The sequence below is a fragment of the Fistularia commersonii genome, chromosome 4 (genome assembly GCF_037954325.1).
Source record: "Fistularia commersonii isolate RoL2024-O1a breed Wild chromosome 4, RoL_Fcom_v1.0, whole genome shotgun sequence".
In the NCBI taxonomy this organism is placed as follows: Eukaryota; Metazoa; Chordata; class Actinopteri; order Syngnathiformes; family Fistulariidae; genus Fistularia; species Fistularia commersonii.
In genome coordinates, this window is record NC_141287.1 from 20,531,915 (window position 1) to 20,555,787 (window position 23,873).

General features: G+C 43.0%; 1 protein-coding gene across 5 annotated transcripts in view; it reads right to left on the reverse strand.

Moving 5' to 3' along the window:
- Positions 1-262: 262 nt before the first annotated feature.
- map3k13 (mitogen-activated protein kinase kinase kinase 13) overlaps positions 263-23,873 on the reverse strand; it is a 31,330-nt gene continuing 7,719 nt past the window's right edge. For 2 of the 5 annotated variants that reach the window (XM_086145932.1, XM_086145934.1), the window contains exons 2-15: positions 20,706-20,784; positions 11,287-11,987; positions 9,866-10,049; positions 9,151-9,342; positions 8,202-8,360; positions 7,955-8,113; positions 7,695-7,803; positions 7,429-7,538; positions 6,678-6,794; positions 6,148-6,291; positions 5,239-5,986; positions 5,079-5,146; positions 3,860-4,151; positions 263-3,433 (exon numbers count right to left, since the gene is read on the reverse strand). In XM_086145932.1, coding sequence (XP_086002058.1) covers positions 3,332-3,433; positions 3,860-4,151; positions 5,079-5,146; positions 5,239-5,986; positions 6,148-6,291; positions 6,678-6,794; positions 7,429-7,538; positions 7,695-7,803; positions 7,955-8,113; positions 8,202-8,360; positions 9,151-9,342; positions 9,866-10,049; positions 11,287-11,920 — 3,018 coding nt within the window. In that variant the 5' untranslated portion in view covers positions 11,921-11,987; positions 20,706-20,784 and the 3' untranslated portion in view covers positions 263-3,331. Of the gene's footprint in view, positions 3,434-3,859; positions 4,152-5,078; positions 5,147-5,238; positions 5,987-6,147; positions 6,292-6,677; positions 6,795-7,428; positions 7,539-7,694; positions 7,804-7,954; positions 8,114-8,201; positions 8,361-9,150; positions 9,343-9,865; positions 10,050-11,286; positions 11,988-19,148; positions 19,319-20,705; positions 20,785-20,882; positions 20,949-23,873 lie in introns of those variants that run through there. The other 3 variants (XM_086145937.1, XM_086145935.1, XM_086145936.1) reach the window with 3 other exon arrangements.

A 23,873-nucleotide genomic window follows, 5' to 3' on the forward strand; every position in this document is an offset into this window, starting at 1 on the left:
TGTAAACATTTAACATTTATGAGAGAAATAATGCGTTTGACAGCTTTTCTCTCCTGTTCTCAATGCGGGATGTCCTCAGGCACGTTTGTGCTTTTTCCGAGTTAGTTTGGCTGCCCCTCAGGACAGAAAACATGACAGCAAACAAACCAAAAGAAATAAGAACCTCAAGGTGGTTTGTGCGACTCAACGTGTGTGCGGCGGATTCAAGAAACCTTTGGGTTTGCAGAGCTGGTCGAAAACAGAAGGGAAAGGCCGAGGTGTTGAGTACAGTACATCAGCATTTATTCCATGCAGTTGCTTGCTCTGATTTTATTCTCCCAGATACCCATTGCACTGTACACTGGAAAATACAGGAAACTGACAGGATTGTTGATCATGCCGCCATTCAACAGGAAGAGGAGATGAAAATAAGATGTAAAAAAACAAAAAAAACAAAACAAAAAAAAAAGAAAACAGTTGATGCATGGGGTGAGGCAACATGAGGTCCACAGTTAGAGACAATTTCACAGAAATGTAAATGTAAGTAAGTGGTATTTTGATTATTAATCTGATAAGATATCATTGCAAAATGATAGAAAACTACATCGCGGTCTCATTACCCTGTTTTTTTAAGTCCAATGACTGGTATTTTGTCAAACCACAAGAGATGATATGTTGAGCAAGCGTTTGAAACACTGATGTCAAATTTATCAATCCGCATTCACAATCGTATCGATGAATGGTCCCCCCCTGCTTTTGTTCTGTCAAACCAAAAAAAAAAAAAAAAACTTTTAAATACTTCCCACTTCTCATACCAACTCATTGTGCTTCCTTTAAATACTTTCCAAGAAAAATCATAGATCATGACATTTCTACAGCTGCCTGAAATTAAGAACACAACAGCGTACCATTTGCAATAAATTAATTCAATCATCATGTAGGCCAGCTACAAAGAAAAACAGAAGAAATTTAAATTAAAAACTTTACAACAATCATACTTCACAGGATATGCTAGAAAGACATTACCCAGTCATTACAACACACCAGGTTACTTCAGATGTCGTAAACTCAAAGAAGAAGGTTTAAGGAGGCTCAAGCAAAGGCAGCAGCTGAGTTCGGTACCGAACCTTTCCGACACTTTCGAGCAAAAGGTAAGTACTCGGCGGTACATTTTTAGATTTACCTTGTGCTACTTGGTTTAAAATCACTCGCACCCTGCTGCAGTGTTCAATACTGATTAAATATATATATATATATATATATATATATATTTCCTGCTTGTTTCTCAACCGGTCCGGTGGTCATTGGTGAGAGGAGCATGATACACCATCAGAGCTGAGCAGTATGTTAAAGAGCACAAAAACAAGTCACTTTACATTTACAGATGCTTATATACAGGGGTGACGAACACTGAGATGAGGTTTCGAAAACCAAGAACAGCTTAATACTCTGTGGCCTGGTCTCTGGCTTATATTCCTTACTTAGAATCTCAGCCGCCTGCATACACTAGAGCTGACATCTTGACATCATTATTGTTTGATTCAACCCTGGCTGGCTTTTTTTTTTTTCTCTTCAACTGCAAAATCAAAGTGAATGACACTCAAACTGGAAAAGAAACGTAGCCCTCAAAAGATGCAGTATCCCATTTCAAAGACAGAGTTACAAAATATGTAATATTGCTGGGATTCTACGACTTGGGTGATCATAAGGAACATCCCATGAATTACCTTGGGTAAAAAGAAGGAGCAGAGCTTTACGTAACACGAAGCAATCTAAGTCGTTGTATCTGTCACCATCTCGTGGCTGTTGATATATTGCTCCTTTATTCAATCGGCAACACAAAACCTGAGCATCAAACTCTCCAGAGTTCATACAAATGGGAAAATTTACGAAAATAGAATCTGAAAGTGGTTTTGTTGCGCTCTACTAGCCACCAGTCACTGTTGTGTCTAGCCAGCTAGACGTTCTGCATCCTGAGTGAACATATTGCTGTTGTATCCACTACGACAAGGGAGAAAATGAGCATATCTGGACATAAACACAGTGCCGTGCCGTAAACTAACCGGTAAAAATGACCCTGCTAAAAATCGGTACATGAAAGATGCCGCACCTTGTGATCTTAAGAAATAGGATACTGCACCTGGAGTGCAACTGGGACATATGGTATCTACACGGAATTAATGTTTGTTACAGCAATAAAGGGTTGAACATCAAGGCTATCCATAAGACCTTAGAACCTTTCTGCACTGTCCGTAATATGTGCCACTCCAAGAACATTCTAGTGTACAGTAATTGGTCCAGTCCGGTTTCTCACAGTCCGTGCACAATCCTGAGATGAGTCTTGAAATTGTAATATCTAATGGAGAGGAAGGTGCTTTGTGTCCACGCTGAGACGCGCACGCGCGCACACACACACACACACTGACGCCTCCCTCAACATCCTGGACATGACATCTGATTGATGATGATAAAGATGTCAGTACTTCTTGAAGAAAAGTATGAGCTGGCTCTGAGAGAAAGTTTTGTTTTTTTTTTTCTTCCCCCTGCTATATCTTGGTCTTTTGCTCTGCTAGCTCGTCCACTTCATGCAGTGTTCCGGCAGCTCTGGGTCTTTACAAGCTGCACCGGCATGCTCGGACGGTTCAGCAAAGGGTCCTGATGACGAGACACACGAGGGAGTTCAGTTGTGAGGCAGGTAGTTCATGCTGGTGTTCATGAGCTCTCTCTAAGGTGGGCGGCAGGGTGGGGGTTTTGGTAGGCTGTAGACCTGGATGTCTGCACTGTACATAGTAATTGTGTATGCTGATTGGGCTCTTCAGTGTAAATAAATAGAATGAGGACAGTGTCCGCAGCCCGATGAAGGCTTGCAGTGATGCTCTGCTTCTGGGTCACCTGAGATCAACAAACATATTGATGTCACTCCCAACGGCTCAATGCTAGGTTGAAACCGATCCACGCTTCGATGCATTTTCCTCCGTTATCATCTCCTTCGATCACACAATTAGCCCGTGCTCGCTTTCAAAATATGTGTTGTCTTTTTTAGGCCTTTTTTTTTCCTCCTTTTGGATCAGAGAAACTACAAATGTCCTGAAGTTTCCGTCAAATCCCAGACAAAAATAAATTATGAATGTTACACTGTCTATTGTACATTTTCATTCAAACAGGAATCCCTGCCATGGCTTGCCTGGATGCTGTGCTAAAGATGGGGGCTTATGGAGGAAAGGGGGAGGGTCTGGGAGAGATTGCTATAAGGAGCTTTGTTTACACCGTTGTCCTCTTATTGCTGTATGTTCTGCTAAGCAGAGAGGGACACTTTGGCCTCCAGGCAAAAAGAAAACATCCCTGGGTGGAATCACCACGAGGAAGGGGCCCCTACTTTGTTGTTTCTAATAGTGGCATCGGAGCACTCGGCTTCTGACGAATCACAGTCCGAGTCCCCGAACTGGAGCGGATTCTGGAAAAGGACAGACACAGGCAGCGGCGTCAAACACTTGCAGACGTCGCTCATCATTCTTTGACCGATTACACGGAACGACGGCGGAGCTCTGATATCGACACGATTGAAACGAGACTCCCGAGAAGAAACAGTATTTTCTGATGATCGCAAGGTCGCGGGTAGACGATGCAATTCATTCGCTGAGAAATGTTGGCTTTTCTGATATGAATTCTATTGGACGTAAATGGCGGTTGCACCGTAACGTCTTGTTTTGAATTAGCGAGTTAGTAAAACTGCGGTTTGTTTGCCGACGACAAGATGACTATAACGATGTTAAGTGTAAGCTTTTGTCAAACTAGCAAGCGACAACTACGGAGGGAGAACAGCAGCGATCCGCACGTGTTATTTTAGTCCGATTTTGACCGGGAAGTTTAAATAGATCACCTCATAACTGTGTTCATCGGAGCACAACTTGCCCAGGGAGATCTGGGTCTTGACCCTGCGGACAGCGCACTCCTTGTCAGATAGGCCGTCTGACTGGGTGGAGATGTCGATGGGAATGTCCGGAGTGTGTGACAACAGTTCATCCAGGTGCTCCTCCTGGCTGGCGCTCAGCCTCTCCAGGGGCCCGCTGTGGGAGTGATCACTGGTATTTCCCTCCTCTCCGTCAGATACCGACAAGTTTTCTGAGCTGAAGGTGGAGTAGGACTGGAAGCTGCTCATACAGCGGTGAGGTCTGTGGGGAAGAAGAAGAGGAGGTCTCGAGAATGTGCAGATGCAGTGATTGGTAGTTTGTTCCTTGCATGGCTCTGGAGCTGGAGCGGCTATCTAGTAAGGATTATTTGATCCGCCGCTCTGCAGTTTGTGTAAGGCAGGGGTCGGCGACCCATGCGGCTCTTCCATCCTTACACTGCGGCTCCGAGCGGCTTAGGAAAATAAATCATAAATATTTAATTGAAGTGCATTTCATTCTGTGTACTTCTTCAGCAGAAGTCCCATAAACCAGGTAAAATAAATATTTATGAAGATATTTTGCAAATATCATATATCTATTTCTTATTGTTTACTGACACAGTGATTTTTTCCGGATTTATTTTTAAAATTCAGGTCAAGGCTCCGCTACACGCTCTGAAAGCCCAAAGCTCAAAATGAGTTCATTACATAAATAAAATTAAATTTTCTCCGTAATACTTTGTACAAAGAAGTGTGTAGCTTCTGAAATTCACAAAGTGTAAAGGTAATAAAAAGCAATATATACGGCGGTACCTTTATTTTAGACATCAAAAAGTAATTGCGGCTCCCCGTGTTTTCTTTTCCGAGGAAACCGTGTCCATTTGGCTCTTTGGGTGTTAAGGGTTGCCGACCCCTGGTGTAAGAGAATCTCTGAGCAAAGCGCAAAGGCCATGACTGCCCCTGTTGGCAGTTAGGTGGCAGTATTCATCATCGGTGTGAAAATGTTTTCATGACGGACTGCTACTGCAGAGCGGGCGCGATACAAAGTAAGGACCCTGGTAATATGAGGTTCCACTCAGGTAACTGCTCTTGTGGTATGTTAGTGTTATTGATTAGCATTATTATTCCAGATTTCTGCCTTTTCTTTGCTGCTTCACATGTCAAGACCGTCCTCCAGTACAAAGGTGACAAAAAATGAACTGTATTTTACCTCTGTCTCCTTGGAAACTCCACTTCACTATCCACCTCACCCTCCTCCTCTTCAGATGACTCATCAGCCTGCGAGGAAAGAAATGACAACTATTGATCCGGTGTCTTTACCAATATCCTTCCCATGAATAAGAGACAAATGTGAGCGACGTTCTGTTTACCTTCCTCAGAGGTCTGAGAGTACGGGGCAGTGTGGTGGGAAGGCCGGGTATGTTTTGGGATGCTTCCTGATCTTGAGGTTCGGCCTTATTCGCGGCCTCGCCGTCTGACCCGCAATCTTTGCACGGAGCTCCGAGAGAAGACCGGATGCCCTCCTGGGTGCTAAGCAGTGAGTAGTGGGGCAACTCGGGGCAGTCGCCCGCAGGCGGGATCTCCTGACAACGTGGACATCCGGGCAAAGGGTGAGCGTGGCAGCAGGGACACAAAGAACCGGCGCCCGAGACGACGGGGTTGGAGCTGGTGGACGACGTCCGCTGACGTGTGTCTGCATCCACGGCGGTGGAGATGAGATCGGGGCTGGAGCCGGAAACGTGGCGCTGCAGGTGATCGGTCTGAGGGCTGCGAAGGGCGGCGGCGGGGCCGAAATAGCGCAAGTTGTTGGCACAGTTAACGACGGCCTCCTCCCTGCCCTTCAGCGGGAGGAAGGGTCCCTCTGTTGGCTGGCTGCTGTGGTGGTGGAGTTGGGGCTGCTCTTGCAGAGACAGGGAGTCCTCTGCCGCACCTAAAGCTGGTTTTAGCATTCCGAGGAACTCGCTGTGGCTTCCTTTACTATTGATGCGTCTGTGACGGGGCTTGCTGCGGTAGCGAGCTTTTCCAGGAGGTGTGGAGACCTTGGGGCTTGCGGATAGAGGAGAGGGGGATGGGACGGGGTCGACACTGGGAATGCCATCAGAACGGAGCAAGTCTGGCCTGAAAACAACCCGGGCAGAAATACGAATCTGATATGCTGCCGCAGCCAAATGAAATTTCTTGCGATGTGGATTTACGTGCATTACTATCGAATAATCAATGTCAAATATACGCTTTTACACAGTTCATTTGATTGATGAGCTATTTTCCGTGGGTCAAACCTTTTAGTTGGAGGCACGCCAGCCTTGTGGGAAATGCTTCCCTTCTTCTTGATGAGCTTTTCGACAGCGTTGGATCGGACAATGGGTCTGACCAGATGGCGTTTGTACGTCCCGGGGTATTTCTTCTCCACTGCCTGCTCTCTTCTAGAAAAGAAATGTTCACATTTCCGTACGTACGCTACTCCAACATTTAGCCTGAAATTGTTTTATTCAATATCTATCATGTGCATGTCCTTGACCTCCGTGCAGAATCCTACTGGTTAAAAATAAGGGCTGTCATTTGTGGAGGAAATATGCAAGCCCTCGAACTGCAAAAAATAGGTCAAGAGATTGCCAACAAATCCCAGGCAAAGGAAGGGCATTTGTTGGCAATATGAGATGTGACCTTAATATAAAATGGGGTGGGATTGTTTTTGTACAGACACACAATGATCATTCCACTCGACAAGCTTTACCAGTGCTTTTAAATGAAGCCGTAAATACCTCTAAAACTTTCAAAATGAGACCGGTAGGGACGGATAATTACTTACTTCATTAGTTCTTTCTCTCGGACCTCCAGCTGCAGCATGATGGCACTGAGCTCCATGTAGAGGTTGTTTGCTCTCTCCAGTTTCCGTTCGTAGTGTTCTCGGATGTCCAGCGCGTGCCTGAAAGGTGGATAAGGTTAACTAAGCCTGAACTTGCTCATGCACGTCAATAAATTAATCCAACAAGAAATATATTCCTAAATCAATTTAGAAAGTGAATAGTTCTGAACAAAAACACACAGGCTTATCCGAATGTACTTACAACTATTTTCCTCTTTGATGGCTAAGAAATTTCCTACTTGAGTGATGATGTTTTTTATTTATGAATTTAAGCATCTCTTTAAGCAAATCTGAGGTCGTTTCCCGCTCTCTTCCGGGTACATCCTTGACTATTTTACAAATCGCCAAAAATATTATTCTTTATTCTATTTTTTATTCACAACCATGTGAAAAGGGTGCTCAGAAATATGAAATGTAAAAAAATAATCACTGCATTAAAAGTGTCAGCAGACAGATTATCATTTCACAATCTTTGATTTTGTTGTTTTAGGATTTGGTCTATAAGACATTATTTCTCAGAGGTATATTTCAAAATGGCCGGTGCTTCCCAAAGTATGATGTAATTCTTTTTTATTTTTATTTTACAACGGATAGAATATCCAGTGATACAGACTCTGTTCGGTGTTTCCATCACGCGGTTGCCTTGTCTGAATGTCATGTCTATTCCTTCTCAAGCGTTCCTTTTGCCACACACCTGAGTTCATCCCGCCTGCGTCTGATGAGCTCTTCATCAAGCCTGTGAATGCAGGTGCCTTCACTTTTAATCTTCTCAAAGTGTTTCTTTACCTCCTCACGCCATTCTGCCTGTAATATGAATAGACAGATTGAAAATGCTGACGGTCAACACTGTCATAAATTATATGACCCAGAAATCATTGTTTACTTGAGCAGATAAATGTTAAGGGCTTATATGGCGTGTCGTGTTTTTGTTTCTTAGCCATTTTCAGTTGTATGGCCGACCTGAGACTTGAAGTAGGTCTCCTGAGGAGCTCCCAGAACATCTGCAGAGGCAATATCGAGGTGTAGGAGGATCTGACGAAAAGATGGCCTATTTCTGGGCTTCCCTTGCCTGGAATTTTCGACGACATAAGAGGGTAGAATTAATATTACTACTGATATGACTAAAAGAGGCCGTGTCACGCGTCCTTCTGCAGCACAAAACCAAATTAATCGGCAGGTTCAAAACATCTTATTGCCTTAAATTTGAGATGAACACTCACCATGTTTGTTTCATGAGGATTTTAAACCCATCTGGACAAGTGGAGGGAACAGGGAGGTGGAGACTGTTGCTGCCAACACCCCAAATAATGGCAGAGGAGTCGACGTCCTTGTAAGGAATTTCTCCAGTAAGCAGTTCCCATAACACAACTCCAAATGACCTACAACACACAAGAAAGGAGTCTTACCTCCAGATGCAGGTGATTTAAAATACTGATATTTACAAATGTTCAGCATCTAAGAACCCACCAGATGTCAACTTTTTCAGAGACAGGCTCATTTCTTATCACTTCAGGCGCCATCCAGGCCACCGTGCCAGCAAAGGACATCTTGGTACTTTTGTCACTGAGCTCTTTGGATGTTCCAAAGTCAGAGATTTTCACAGAGTCATTGTGGGTGACCAGAACGCTATTAAAAAAAAAAAAAGAGAGACACCAAGGATTAGCAATAATCGTGACTTTAGTCATTAAACAGAAACACCCCAGTGCCCCCTACTGCATTAGATTCTCACAAAAATCTAAAAGCCAAAATCAAGTGAAATAGCACTGTTTTTAGGTGTTCACATTCCAAATAAGAACAAAAGTACAAAATCATATTCACTTTATTAAAGCTGAGAAGTCACAGCACTTAAATCACATGAACCAGGTTTAATCCTTAAGGGAGAAATCTTTTCTATGACATTTAAACTCATTCCATTTAAATACTAACAGACTCTTACTGTTAGAAAAGGCACAATTCTGCATGAGAATCACCCCATTAAGTAAATGAGGCTGACCTTTCCAGCACATTCAGCGTGCTATCGTTCTGCTGACTAATACAGTGTTTGGAGCTGCTGCAGCATGATAATATTGATTAGAGGCAAGCAGCATGCAGGGACAGCATGCAGAGGATAAAACAGGTTGTGCTGGGGAAAGCAACATGCTGTGCTTTTTGCCTTATAGCTTTTGTTAATTCTGGGAATGGCATTTGAGTTAATGTCAGGTTGTTCATCGCTGAAAGGCATAATTGTCGCAAAAGACTGGGAAATATTAAACTAGGCTGATGAGCAACTCTACAGGTCAGTAATAATACGCATTTCTGAACGCTGTATTTACAATCTCCCACTCCAGCGGTGATAAAATAAGAGGATTGATGATTTAACAAGACAGAATTGACAAAGAAGAGGAAAAAAAAAGGCTTCACGCCCTCTATAACTCACTTAGGAGATTTGAGATCTCTGTGAATAATTTTGTGGAGGTGTAGATAGCTCATGCCACTGGCAATGCCTGAGGCCCAGTCCACCAACAGCCTGGGGGTTACTTTCCGTCCTGCCCTCAGCACCTCGTACAGCTGGCCTTGAGCACAGTATTCCATGATGATGCAGTAACAAGGTGCCTGGGTGCACACACCCCTAGTTGGGAGAAAAACAAAAATAGAAAACTCAAGAGTTGGTAGAGAAAAGCATTGGCACATGTCAAAATAAAGTACTATGCAGATCCGGTTACGATAAATTATATAAGTTATCATACAGTGAATAGAAAAGGCCTTCGGAATTTTAATTATTCCAAAATTGAATGAATCACATCGTCAGTAACCGGCACTGTAGATCGAATCTTATCGTAAACTGATTCGAACATTTGTTTCGATAACAATTATTATTCTGCGACAGCCAAACCATGTTCTGTGAGCATCACACGCCCAAAAATCATATTCTCACAAAAATCTTTGCTCCCAATGGTGAACGAAGACTTTCGGGCTACAATTTAGTTGCTTTAGGCAGCAACAACATGTAACTAATGTGACCTCTAGAAAAGTACAGTATTAGTTAAACCATGTAAACTGTAACTGCTGCAAAAAGCAGCCTAAAAATAAGAATATTGTCTTTTGCAATTATTTCGGGGACATTATTTCAGGCCAAATGACCGAGTACTTACTTGAAGCTGATGATATTTGGATGCTTGAGTTTCCGCAGGTGTTTAATGTCCGTCTCCTTCTGCTCGCGCACCTTTTTAATGGCCACCTCCTCAGAGCGGAATTTACCCAAGAAGACGGCTCCCTGAGCGCCGCTGCCCAGCCACTGCAGCTCCGAGATCTCCTCAAAGGGAACCTCCCACATATCTGGAAGCAGATAAATTGTTCATCGTCAGTGGCTCCATGGTCATTTTGATAATGGCACAAACTTTGGACACTTTTTTTAGTTTTGTACTGACATGCACTTCTTCTACCTTCTGATGATTATTGATTGTGTTGGCACATATTTTGGAACTGAAAATGTTTTTAATTTCAATTAAAAAAAAATCAAACATTTCAAATAGTGTATTTTCTTTGTGTTTGCTTTGCTGATTTTAGCCAAACCTGGGATTTGAGAGCAAAACATGTTTTTGGTTGCCGATTCTGCTCAATAAATTTGAAATATCACGTGTCCGGTGTCAGGTGTGTATGGCACTTTAAGGTTTCTAACAGTACAAACATGGTAGTGCATGTTTGTATTAGAAGCTATCTTTATTTTTGCACAGGTTTTGAGATTTGTTATTAAGTACAGGGGGGCGGCGTGGCATAAGAAGTGGAGCGATCGTCTTTGGTACCGAACATTCCTGCTTCGAAGCCCTGATCCTCCCAGTGTGTCGTGTCGAAGTGTTGTTGAGCAAGACACTAAAACCAAACTGCGCTGACGGACAGCAGCCAACTGCTAAAGGTTCATCCATGATGGGTCAAATGCAGAGAACAAATTTCCCCACGAGGGATTGATACAGTATGAATGAGTTAATGAAAGTACTTTTAATGTGTCACACCTTTTTAAAAAGCAATGGCAACGTTTCTATCGATATTCACCTCACTATTCAAAACACAATTGACTCCAGTGTTCTTATCAGAGAAAATTAAATCACAAACATTGGCACCATTGTACAATGCCATTCCTCGCGGCAGTGCGGGCAGGCTATGAATATTCTCCAGCAGATTAACTATGAACATAACAGTTGACCAACCACAAGACCCAGCCCAGTTCTGTCTGACCAGACTAGGATCCTGCAGCCTCCCTGGCCAGCTTCTGCGGCGAGCCCTGTAGCAAGGTGAGTCTACCTTCACCGTGACCTCAATACGAAGTGACAAGTGTTCAGCTTCACCCACGACACCAATATGGTGAGGCTGGGCTTGGTATTAATTTTTTTTTCGAATACACGAAGAGAAATGTGAGAGCAATCTGATGGGGTTTATAAATTTCTTGCATTTTTTTAACTTACATCTCACAAATGTTAAAGTAATTCCTTGATAGGTTTTAATGTAATTTCGTGAAATGTGATCTTAACCTCGGACGTACACACACACACACACGACAGATAAAACCCAGATTAACCTTGCTGCTGCAGCTTGTACTCCGTGGAATAGGTCTTCCCTATGATGTTCCAAACAGGCCGAAGACATCCGAACAGCCCTTCGAGGAAGCCACCCGACCCAGGCCCTGCTCGATGGAAGTGCAACTTGATGTCATCAGGGTGGTGCGCGTGGCTTTGCCTCCCCTCTCTGCTGTGTTCTGTCTGACAATCCACATCTCCCATCTGTTCTTCCATTCCGCTGCCGCAGCCGTGCTCGCAAGATGCCGGCGACACAACTTCTTCATGGTCCTGTTCCTGCAGCTGGAGCACACTGTTGTCGAAGTGCCCCCCTTCGCTGCGCGTCGAGTCCACGCTCAACGCTGTGTTTGGGGGACTTAAACCCCCCAACACTGAGTCCTCATCCTGGCTGGGCAGAGTCTGCAGGGGGACGGGCAGGTGGGTTGGCGGGGCTAGGTCTGTAATAATCTGAGGAGGTAATATAGAGGAAGGGGCCTGGGGAGGCTGGGGTTGGGAGTTGGGTGCGTTTGATTTCTTCATTGCATCACCGACAACAGAAAGTTTGAGCTCCTCCTTCAGCTTGCCTACCAGCAGACTGGGGCAGGAAGTCCAGGAGAGCACCTCAGGGGAGCTACCCATAGTGTCATGCACGTGCATGGGCTGCTGAGTGCGGAAGAATGGGATGGGCCCTAAAACACAGGCTTCTGACAAATCTGAAAGTCACCTGTAGAGTGGAGAGATAAAGAACACAACAAAGAGAAATGTTACATATATTATGAAACATGTAAAACAAACCAACAAGACAACCCTGTGAAACAACATAAATAAGATCGGAAGTGTTGTCACGAGCCTTTATTACTTCCACAAAGAGAAATTCAATCCCCCATTTCCTCTCATAGATCTGGGATTGGAGAGCTTACATTAGTAATGATTATTTTTAAACTTCAGAGTAAAAACACCGGGTTTAGAAGCTTAGGAATATCAAATAGGCTTTAAATCGGCGCATAAGAGATGAATGGACAACACCGCAAAACAGATACAACTCACATAATTCTGAAAAAAAAATTCTGGGAAGTGGTAAACCGATCACAAACACAACCGGGGTGTGGGTGGGTTTACTATGTTCTCTGTGGAGCGCACATGGTATAGCAGGGATTAAAACTCTTGCCGTGTATTAAGACAGCGGAGAGTGAAACATCTGGCACACACAGATCCAACGCCTACAGAGCCAGGAAGGCCACAGGCCTGTAGCCACAATGCAGTTACTGGCTACCAACATGTCTGTTTTTCTGAACGTCACACACACGTTCCTGCCGAACAAAGGAAGGGAAGGGAAGCAACTTTTTGCGTAAGAACCTGAGTTTAAACATTAATTTCATAGAATAAACGTGTCGGGGAAAGGATGATGAAATCCTTTTTTATGATACGTGCCAACGCAAAACATTTTATGACCCGTTTATGACTGTATCAACCAGACAACGACTATATTTTTGTTCAATCCAACAACTGAAAATAAAAGCATTTTGTAAAAAAATGTATTCCTTTTCTCAATTCTGAGGGGAGGACCGAATAGGAGATTTGTGGATGTGGTGAAAGAGGAAACGCAGTTAGTGGGTGTGAGAGAGGAAGATGCAGAGGACAGAAGGAAGAAATTGAAAGAAGAAATAAATGTATTAATCTAATAATGTTGATAATTAAACAGTATTATACACAGTGTGAAAAAATGATCCATGTGCTGTACTTACTCATCATGAATGCTTTAGAAAAAATGATTCTCAAGAGTATTCAATACTAACTGCTTCGACATGGGAAAATCAAATGTAAACAAAATACTAAGGAATTGATGGGTTGATTAGAGAGTTTATTTTATATTAAAAACCTTTTTTATTTCAATGTATTCCATCAATCAACATGCACTTGTGCGCCTCACGATAGTAAAACTGATTTCAACACATGAAATATGACAAGCCAATCATTTTTTTTATGTACGCTAGATTATTCTTTTGGGTTTTCATATTGATATGCATCAACCACCATCCGACTGGATATCAGTACAATTGAGAAAGTCCTACATTAAACTCAAGAGTGCTTCGAAATTAAAGGAGTAGAACCAAAGTGAAAAGGGGAGAAATCCTAAAGTTTGGACAAAGTGTACAGTCAGGTGGCGATCAAAGTTCAGAGGGCGGGAGACCGAAGCAGAACATGGACTTGGCTCTATGTCACATGAAAGGGAGCACAGTCAGAGTTCACGTTGACGTCATTATTGTTCATTTTATTAAGGGATGAATAAAAATGGCTCTGCGGGATCATGGTAAAACAAACATGTTTTTTTTTTCTTTAGTCTGCAGAATATGATTTGCAGGCCGGTAGAGAGTGTTTTGACATTTTCTGCATTTCCAGCAACTTGAAACTTGCAGAAGGCCATTTCGCTCTTTCCATAAAATTCCGATTAATTGTTCAGGCCCCATATCTACTGGGGGTAACATGAGTGCTGTGAGAGTGTAGCGGCTGCCAGCAGCTCATCTATTATGCAGGTCTGTCTCCAAGCAGGTTGCTGAGAGTGCAGGGGAAGGAGAGAATGCTCTCTCAGGTATCCAATAAATCCATTCCTTCCACAGGCAAGACAATTGAGCTGTGTGAGTAGAGGACCGCGCCGTAATTCCATCCTGCTGACAATTCTCGGAGTCAAGCTTCTGACGTGGGACGTTTGCGGTGGATGTGGTCGACTGGAAAGAAGCGCGGCCATCGAGGCACGGGCCGTCTCGCGTTGTAACCCCCATTACCAAACTCAAACGACACAATTATCTCGGTTGAATAAAGACTACAGAGCGCAAAGAGACAACACGCGATCTGATGACTTTAAGGCTTTTGTGACTTTCCCCGGTTTGTACTCGACCCGACCTCTTTCCGATGCGAGCGAGAAGCTTCTGGACAACATCTACACTTTTACATCTGACACCTAGAGCAGGAAATGGACCTCCCCCATTAATCTCTAATGGAAGATCTCTATGGGCATAGAATCCCATGAATAATGTCTGTGCCTGATGGGGAAGGTCCGATGGTTTCGTTTTCCAGTCATTTAGTTACAAGACTTTCCGAAAGGAGGAAACAGACACGATGGCTGTCCTGCTGATGTTTAAAAAATGTTAGTCTTTGGTTTTTATGTCAGGCCAGAGGGGGAAACAATACAAACAACCAGTAGGATCCAGGAAGAAGAGAGCGGGAGAGTGAGAGACAGAAAGAGAGAGTTATCAGGGGCTGATCCGTTAATCCTGACAGGACTCCAGAGACAAACTTGTAGAAACACAGAACCAGTTTAGTCTTCCTCCTCCATACAGCACCCTCACACCTCCTGTAACTTCGGTAACCCTCAGTAAAAGGTAAATAACAAAATATTTCAAACATGTCTTTATATTTTTGCAGATATGACAGAGAAATAGCTACTGATGTTTTTACGGTTTGACTGTAAGACACGCCCCGGGCATCTATGTGTGTGTGTGTGTGTGTCTGTATATAACAGCTGGTCGCTGGGGGGAATCAGGTTCAGTGAGCACATGTGCTTGCTCGCTCTCTTTCTCTCTCTCTCTCCTGCGTGCCCACGCACACACACACACACACACACACACACACACACACACACACACACACACACACACACACACAGGGTGTGTCTGACAGAATCCAATAATCTTACTACTCCCAGCAATCCACAGAGGAAGGCAGTTTTTTGTGCTGCTCAGCGGACGTCAATAAGGCTGCTTAGAATGCATTTCAACAAATTGTTTCCATTAAAACAGCTCTGTTTCTCCTAAATACTTGTCCGAGACGCACGTTTGACATGTTCCATTCATGTTCCCACTCGCAAATACAACAGCATCATCTGCGTCGCCCTCACTCAGCTCATTAAGGGAAGCCCTGCTGGGCCCCAGAGGGGAACCTTCTTTTAGGTGACAGCTGCACCACCAACAAAGAGCCAATTTAGCCCCTATCCCGCTTCATCATTCACACGTTACCACATCAACACAGCATCCATCCTGACACTGTTTCGCATCCGATTCCGAGAGGTGAAGAATCAAAAAATCTGACACTACAGTGCTCAAATTTTGAATGCAGAATAGTGCATTCCAATGAACAAGCAAATCATAAAAAATAATAGCTGTGGAGCCTGGACAATTGATCCAAAAAGCACATCTTGGTAATACAAGTATTTAGTTATTTTTAGGAGCAGCAAGATGAGGAGTACATGAAGTACGCTGCTGAAGTACACCATCCATGAACTCAGGACAAACATTTGCAACCGTTAGGCCTTTTCCTGTCACAAAGGCATATAATCTTTGCCTGTGCCTAAGTGTCACTTACAATATCTCTCATCAGAATTGAATAGCCTTAAAGTGAAAAAAAGAAATTGATTCCAGAGTGAAGGCGAAATGATTCCTCCTGTCTAATTTCAGAAAATAAATATTTTTCCCTCCAAGTGCAAATAATGCTTGCAGCTGCAGAGCTCTTTCATTTTGTCAGAGCTCATCACTTTAGCGAAAACCAAAATTGTAAAAGTTGGGCCAAACTTTTTCACAGGTTTTGGGTTTCCCCATCATTTCTTCCTGAAGAGGTGGAAATACCAACTACTTCCACCTCACCTGACCTGGCAAGAAGATTGGGTGATGGAAACATTTCTTAATTCCACTCAGCACCTGAAATAACAGATTGAGGAAAAATTGTAAGAATTAGATGAAGAAAAAAAACCTGCATAAACAGATGTTTACAAGAGTACCTCTGGAATCAGGAACCTATCCCGAGCCTTATTCTAGGTAAAAGTTGAGAGGTTGTGATTTGGTATCGGTTTCCCTTGTCAAAGCAGACTTTGTACTTTCACGGCCCGTGAACTGAAACTCCAGGGCTTTAAACAGCTGCAGAACCTTCCTGAAGTAAAGGACTTTTTTGTCACGGTTCATTAACTGGACCGATGTGAACCCAAGTCAGTAAACATTAAAATATTACCAATCTAGATACATGCTGCGCTTGCATTCCTTTCAAGTGGAGAGATCTATAAAGAAAAGATCGAACTGATGACATCGCTCCTTCCACAAGGCGCCGTTGTCGACAGCATGTTTTGAGGAGGATGAAATATTTCGGAATCAAATTTTTAACCCTTTCAGTCATGAAATCGTGAGGCAGCTCATTCACCCGGGAAAATCTTACTCGGGTCTTCCCACCAGTAAACATTGTTTGATGACGATTGTTTTCATCCCTCCACCTGAGCTCCAGACACTGGAGAGGTCTATTCCAAGGTACACTGTAGCTTCACTCAGCCCTTCAGCTAGCCATGATGCTAGAAATGTTGATTCCTTTTTGGGATCTACTTTCTCACCCATTGAATTTAGAAAAATGGATAAATACTGAAACCTTAGAAATATGAGAGCTGCCCAGTCCTGATTTGATTGTCAGGATGTGGGCCGACGTCTTAATCAGCTTTACCCCTCTGCCATGGCCATGAGCCTTGCTAGAGGGGATTGGACCGGCTGCTGTAGGTGGGTGAAAGTAATAATCTGCTGGTAAAGACAAAGCTGTTGAGGTAGAAAAAAAAAAAAAAAAAAAAAGATTCTAGCGCAGTGTTCGGGCATCTGCTCTCACATGGCTGATACTTCACTTTTAATCCCTCTCACTTCAATTTCCGTAACTCACCTGTTCTGACGTAAATAGCTTTTGGTGGCTGAGGTGAAAGCAAGCCACGTAGGAGTAATTACCGGCTCAAGTTTGACCGCTTTTGCCGGAAAAATACGATCAAAATCGAACCTGCGAGTGTGCCAGCTGGGTTGGCTGAATTTGGAAGATGCAGAGCATGCTGAGAAAGCTGCTATTGTCAAAAAGCACTCAAATGAGATTTTGATTCTGTAGTCCAGGGAACCACATTATACCTAAAACGGCCTATCTGTGCAGCTAATCACTCTCTCTGTGACTTTTATGAAACTCAAACAAAGGGTTAACATGGCTGTGAATCATTACCGTGCACAAACACAACATGTGCCTCAAATAGCCTCTGCTGGTACCAGCTAGAACTGAAAAAAAAAAGTGAAGAAAAGTGTATGTGACACGTCACACATTCTCCCTCCAGCTTCACTGTAAGGACACAGCCTTTGCTGCTACAGACGCAAACCGGGCTGAAATATGTAATTATCACTCTGCCCGAAACAGTTTAAAAAACAGTTTCTTTAATCTACTGGGTGACAAAAGTCTACAACAATTATTTTCATGCGTAGTTCTAGACGGATAATGGATGCCAAAAGAGAGGGATGGAGGGTCTAAGGAGAGAGAAGAGAGAAAAGAGAAGATGTTGGAAAAAGCAGCACATGACGGAGAAAGACAAGGACACGGGACGCTGTGAATGAGGACGATATTTAAGAATCTTGATGGCTGTAAACAGGAAAAAAAAAGGGAAAGCAGCAAACATGAATGACAGGCAAATCAGAGAAGGAGAAACTGCTGCTGCTGAGGCTGGCTGGCGGCAAGATACTGTAAAGACCAACCACGCTCCGATGGGAAAGACTCCCAGAGCGACAACAAAGGACACAAGAGGAGCCGGCTCCATGTGAACTGGGCCTGTCTGCCCTGCACGGCCAGGAGACAGCAGCGCGCACGCACACACACACACACACACACACACACACACACACACACACACCAGAGCAGCTGCTGCCACAACAATCCCCCTTGTGCTCTTTTAATAGGGACAGCCGGCCTGGCCTGCTCACAACAAGGGCTCAGGAGGGAGACACACACACAAAAACCGACACAACAATCCAACGTGCATATTGCTGGAGCTCGCCTGTGACTGACACCACTTTAATGGGTACAATATGAAAATGTAAAAAGCTATTGAGCCAAAAGAAAGGCGTTTGGAGTAGAATAAGGTAAAGTGGCACAGCATGCTCTTCCTTATGCTTGAAGAAAGATCCTGCCACAGCAGAAATAAAGAAAATCAATACACATTAGTGATTCTATTACGTTGTAGATTTTTACAACCCCCACATGCCCTGAAAAAAACAAACAAAAAAAAAAAAACAACACAAGCACCGTTTCCCTTGCATATCTACATACTGTAATTTTGGCAGAAACACCCAAAGTCAGGCTGTCACGACAAAAAACAAAAACATTCAAATGGCAAAGTCGTCATGGATGTGAATAAGCAGCCATTACTTTAATACTCTGTGGAGGATAGATAGCGGGATGAATCCTCCTCCTACCCTCTAAAGCCCGCTGCCGGCTACTCATCCAGTGCAGTTACATAAATGTGCTTAGCAGCAGAGGACAGAGGTGGGCACACACAAAGCTTTCTGGTTGCCCACATGGATCAAACTAGAGCATAAAAGAAAGGCAAAGTGTTAACCTCGACAAAACATTTAAAGTGTATGTAGTTTGTGCGTGGACGTACATCTCAGACACGTGCCTGTGTGCTATACACATGTCCCAGAAAAGTGTGCCATCACTGCTGGACTCAAGTCGTGTGTTTGGTTAGTGGGGATGTTCTGTTAGATGGAAGAAAGGGGATGGTATATAGCGGTTTATAGTTTTACCTACAACTCAACCTGTCCTTCGGAGGGCACAGAGAAACACTGCATCGGAAAATGAAAGCAGCATCCCCACTGAGCCTAAAATAGCTTCTGCACACACCAACGCACGACTGCTGAGCACACTCCTGCAGTGCTGCTACAGAGAAAACACCGACAGCTGATCCACATACGTTTACACACACGAAAACGTCCTCCTGCAGACAGACGGGACATTGAGGATAAATAGCTAAACGGCAAAGGAAACTGCACGCTAGAAGGAGAACTAGAGTATCTCCGCATCTCGCTGCCTCCAATCAGATGCAATGCAGATTACTCACAGTGGGCAGAGCAAAGATTCATGGTCCTCTCTTTCAGCTCTTTTGCAGGCAGGGAAAACAGGCGAGAGGAGTAAGACTAAGCCGATGGTCTCAATGGTGGAAATCGCCAGAAAAACCCGGCAGACGGGGAGAGATAGGCCGGGGAAATGACAGACATTCCACTAGCTCCTGCAGCCATCGGGCTGTGAGTGGGTTGGCAGCAGCGTCACTGAGTCGCTGAAGAAACATTCACGTCACAATTTTCATGAATGGAGGTGTCTGACGCAGGGAGGACGAGGTTTAAAGAGGAGGGGGGGCGGAGCCTTCTGCGGAGACTCAGACACCAAAAGGGGGAGAAGAGAGAGGAAGAGGACAGGAGGAGGAGGAGGGGAGGATGTATTTCAGAACGGCACCAGCTGGAAACAGCAGGTTCGGTGGCATCTGCAGTGGCTTCTCTATGTAGGGCAGACAATTTCTGCACGAGAAAATCCCCTAATACCAAATCACTAATCATTTCTCTTCATGCCAATTGCATCAGCATCCCATTTATGATTGCCTATTCCTCGGCACGAGCTTTTAATTCGAGACAATGAGTGAACTTCAGTATCATTTTAGTGATCGCTACCTTTCAATACTGTGCCGACACATTATGAGAGGTATTGCTTTGTAAGGTAAGGAGCACTAACCACGTAATCCATTGACACTTAATCAAATATTGTGACACAAACTTTAGGTGAACTGTGTACTTAAAGGAGCGGAATAGGCAAGAGAGATAACATAAAATTCAGGGTCTAATTCATTTTCATGTTTAGAACTGATCTAGACAGCTCATCCGTACATAACAATTCTCTGTACTGGGAAAAAAATGCAAGTCAGATACGATTTTAAATTCTATCAATGTAGCATAGTTCCCATTTCAGTATATAAATACAGCTCTATTTATATGGAAGGCTGCATGGATTATTAATAGAGTCATCTGCTGAAGCTAGACAGATCAGCTACAATAAAATAACCAGGGCGCTTAAAAAAAAAAAAACAAAAAAAAAAAACTTGGCAAATATGGTCGCACTCTACAAGATTAACCTCAATTGTCTCCAAAGGGTGAAATATATCTGCACAGCACCGTTTTCTCCAAAACTGCCTTTCTTTAGTGACTGATGTAGCGTCACCACAATAAAAGCAAAAACAATCCGACACTTATACTTTACACTTGTAGAGTCTGTACGTTGAATGAGGGAACTATGAGCCATATCTTCAAAATGTTGGGCACTGAAATTTTAATTCAGAGACACTGACATGGGTGAAATATATTAGTAGTAAATTGCTACTGAGGGGAAGTGTCTCTTCTAAAATTGTAATGCTTGCAACCAATGACAATTCTCATCAAATACTGCCTGACTGAACAGACAACAACAGGCCCACACAGTTGAAGGGCAGACAGAGTCAGAACCCAAAAGGTAATTTAATGTCTCGCAGATTCCCTGTCCCTGAATTGGCATCACTACATTTTGTCATTCCATTTTTACATTTATGACTATATGACTCAGAGGGTTTCCAAATGTCTTTGCTTGCACTGACCTCTTAGGTAGTTTCTTGGCATCTCAGAAATATAACGTGTGCCATGTAGTTTCAGGCCCAGGTCTGTCTTGCTTTATACCTGAATACACACAAGGCAGACAGAAAGAGTTAAAAAACAAACAGCATGTTCTTACATGTATACGGAATGACGGGGGTAAATAAAAACATGAACAACACCGTAATAACACTGAGTTTGCCACCGTCAACATTTTCCGAGCGATATCAGGGAGATCGTCTGACTGGTTGAACCACCGGATGAAAGACTGCGGACAAACGACTGAGAAGAAGGGAGGTATTGGCAGTGTGTCTGTACGTCTTTGGGAGATAATCATAGAGATTGAGCCTGACTGAGACCAAAGAGGGGATCAAAAGAAACTGATTGAGAGGGAGGTCCTATGGGTGAAAGGAGTGGCTGGAGGAACAGATGCTCCACCCTGTCTTCTCGTTACAGGCTCAAACCTCTGGGGAGGACGAAGGGGGGTAGGAATGTAAAGATGTGCGGGGAGCAGGGGGTTGGGAAATCGAACCAGCTTTGTCCAAGCTGTGTCCTGGAGCCACACCCCAGCGGGAGACCCTGCCAGAGCAGGGGATGTGATACCCCGGTGTTCGGATGAAGTGCGGGCGTCCAAACACAGACTATAAATGGTGTGAAATGACAGTCAAATGTGAGGAGTATGGTGCAGATGGCCAAAGATGCTCTAATGGGACACACATTAAGGAATGGTGTGTGCCTGACAGATTGTTGGATTTGTTAAGAGAGCAGCTTCCCAGAATTAGCACAGGTCACGTATTTTTTTTGGCCAGTGAACAATGGTTTAGGAAGGGTGTAAAACAAAATGATTATTCCTGCCAGATTCCTGTAAACATGTACTTGTGCACACAAAGACGTCGCAAAAAAAAAAATCCCGTGAATGCAGGTCTAGTCAAATATTGGCAAAGTAAAAGGGTCGAAAGCTAGAAACGAACAATGGATATCCATGGAAGCTTAAGAGGATGTGGCCCTTGGTCTGAAAAATGACGCCACTGCCTCGAGTGCTATAATCCTGCATTTTTTCTGACGGCCAGCAGAAGGCACAACTATTGGATGGACGCAATATCAGTCTTTAAATAATTTTTCACTTCCAAACAAGCATCATTTATGCAAACTGTATCTGCAAGACAACAGCGTCTAAACAATCGGCTTCATATTTTGTTTGTTATTTCTCCCAAAAACATATTGAATCTTGACCCCACAACCGAGGTACTCGGTAACGGACTCGATTCACGCCTAGAACAAAGCTCACACTGCATTTTGCTCGGGCTTTCTCTAAAAATGATCTCAGTTAGTATATTAGCTGAAACATTAAGATAATCACCACACTATGGTCCCAATTGAAGTGAAAAAGATAATACAGCCATGTATGCCTCATAACATGGCTGGACAATTTGCTAAAATGCAGAAATATCTGTGTCAAAGGCAGATACACCTCTCATTCTTGGTTTGCAAAACCTAAATGTTTGTCATGGCTTGAAACCTAAACTTATGGTGGTAAAAAGAGTGCAGATTGCACACAAACATATCGTATAACAGTGTCTATATTCACTCTTAAAACATTCTAAGAGAGGACCATGGAATTTAAGCACCTGACCTGTTTGCTTAGTAAGAACATCAAGCTCTACTCTGGAGCCCAAATTCCAAAGGTCAGCAGATCACAAGCCTGCGCTCTCATGCAGAAAACAAGAAAAGCCACTTTGTTGTATGGAAAAAAGTGAGGAAAAACTGTATTTTTAAAATAGAATTAGGACTTTCTGAAGCCATGAAGCATGGAAGGTAAAACTGGCTTTCTGCAGAAATGTAGTTGAATCCTGGAATGAAGTTTTGTAAAACCTACCCTCCGGAGTCTGTTGTTAGTCAAAAGAAAGAGCACATTATTGATGAGTATAAACTACTTCCTTTATTATTTGGAATATTTAGTGTCGACAGAGTCTGACAAATATACCTGACTCTATGCAAAATTCAGTGAAATACAGAAACTGTGAAAGGTAGTAAGTGATTCCTCAACAAGTCACAGCTTTAATTTGGCAAAATCTAGTGTTGTTCAATCCCAAAGGAAAACTGAAACAAAGCATATTATCTAAATGGACAAAGCAACGAATTATATAATCTGTGAACAAAATGTCTGTTGAAATTTGTCACCTCGAAATGTGATAAAGTTTCATTTTATCCAACAAATAGTCAAAACCCAAAGCTTTTCCCTTCATGGTTTCAGTCTTAATCATTGTATAACAGCGAGACAAGGCTATGTTAATCACATTTGCCAAAAAAAATACCACGGTGCAAAAACAATTATTGAAAAACTTCAGTATGAAGTATTTGTAATTACACATTTCTTTTCCAGACCTTTAATGATCAAAGGTGATGTAAACAATAGCTATAACTAGATATTATAACATGCAATCCCTTTTCTCTTCAATCTGTCAATAGCAGTCAATAACAGTCGAATACTTCACGATTGCCTTTGTCTGTTGAAGAGCTGTAAACCACACTGGCTATGGGCTGTTATACACACTCATTACTATTTCACCAGCAGTGGAACAGCAGCACTGACAGCTCCTGTGTCCCCAGCATTAATGACAGAGAAAAAAACAACAGCTCTTCTCCGTGGTTTACCTTTCAATCTAGCATCACAAGCAGCAGCAGAGCCAGGTACAGACATAGATCCACCACCACATGTTAGCCATCACCACTCCCATGGGTTCTAGTGAAAGACTGTCCAAGCAGTCTTCAAAAAGTCATAAATAGAACACCTTAGAACCAGGTATTCAAAAAAAAAAAAAAAAAAAATCATCTAAAATAAAAACAACTGAACACACAATACTGTGATTTTTTTTTTCTTTTTTAGAAAAAAAAACATTTGTTATGATTTTAGATATGATTGACTTATCCTTGTTGCGGACTCTGATTAATTTGGAGGACATTAAAACCAATACAATTCTACTTGTTCACCCTCCATTAGATTTCCAAACGACTTTTCAGTTTAGAGGATAAGCATGCTGAACGGCGTATTAAAACAAAATAGTTGAATTAAACTTTTGAGGGTCCAAAGTCTGGCCCTAACAAATATGTTTCTGCTGTATTGCATCAAATTCTCATTCCTAACTCTCAAAAATGGTTAAAAAAACGGTTTC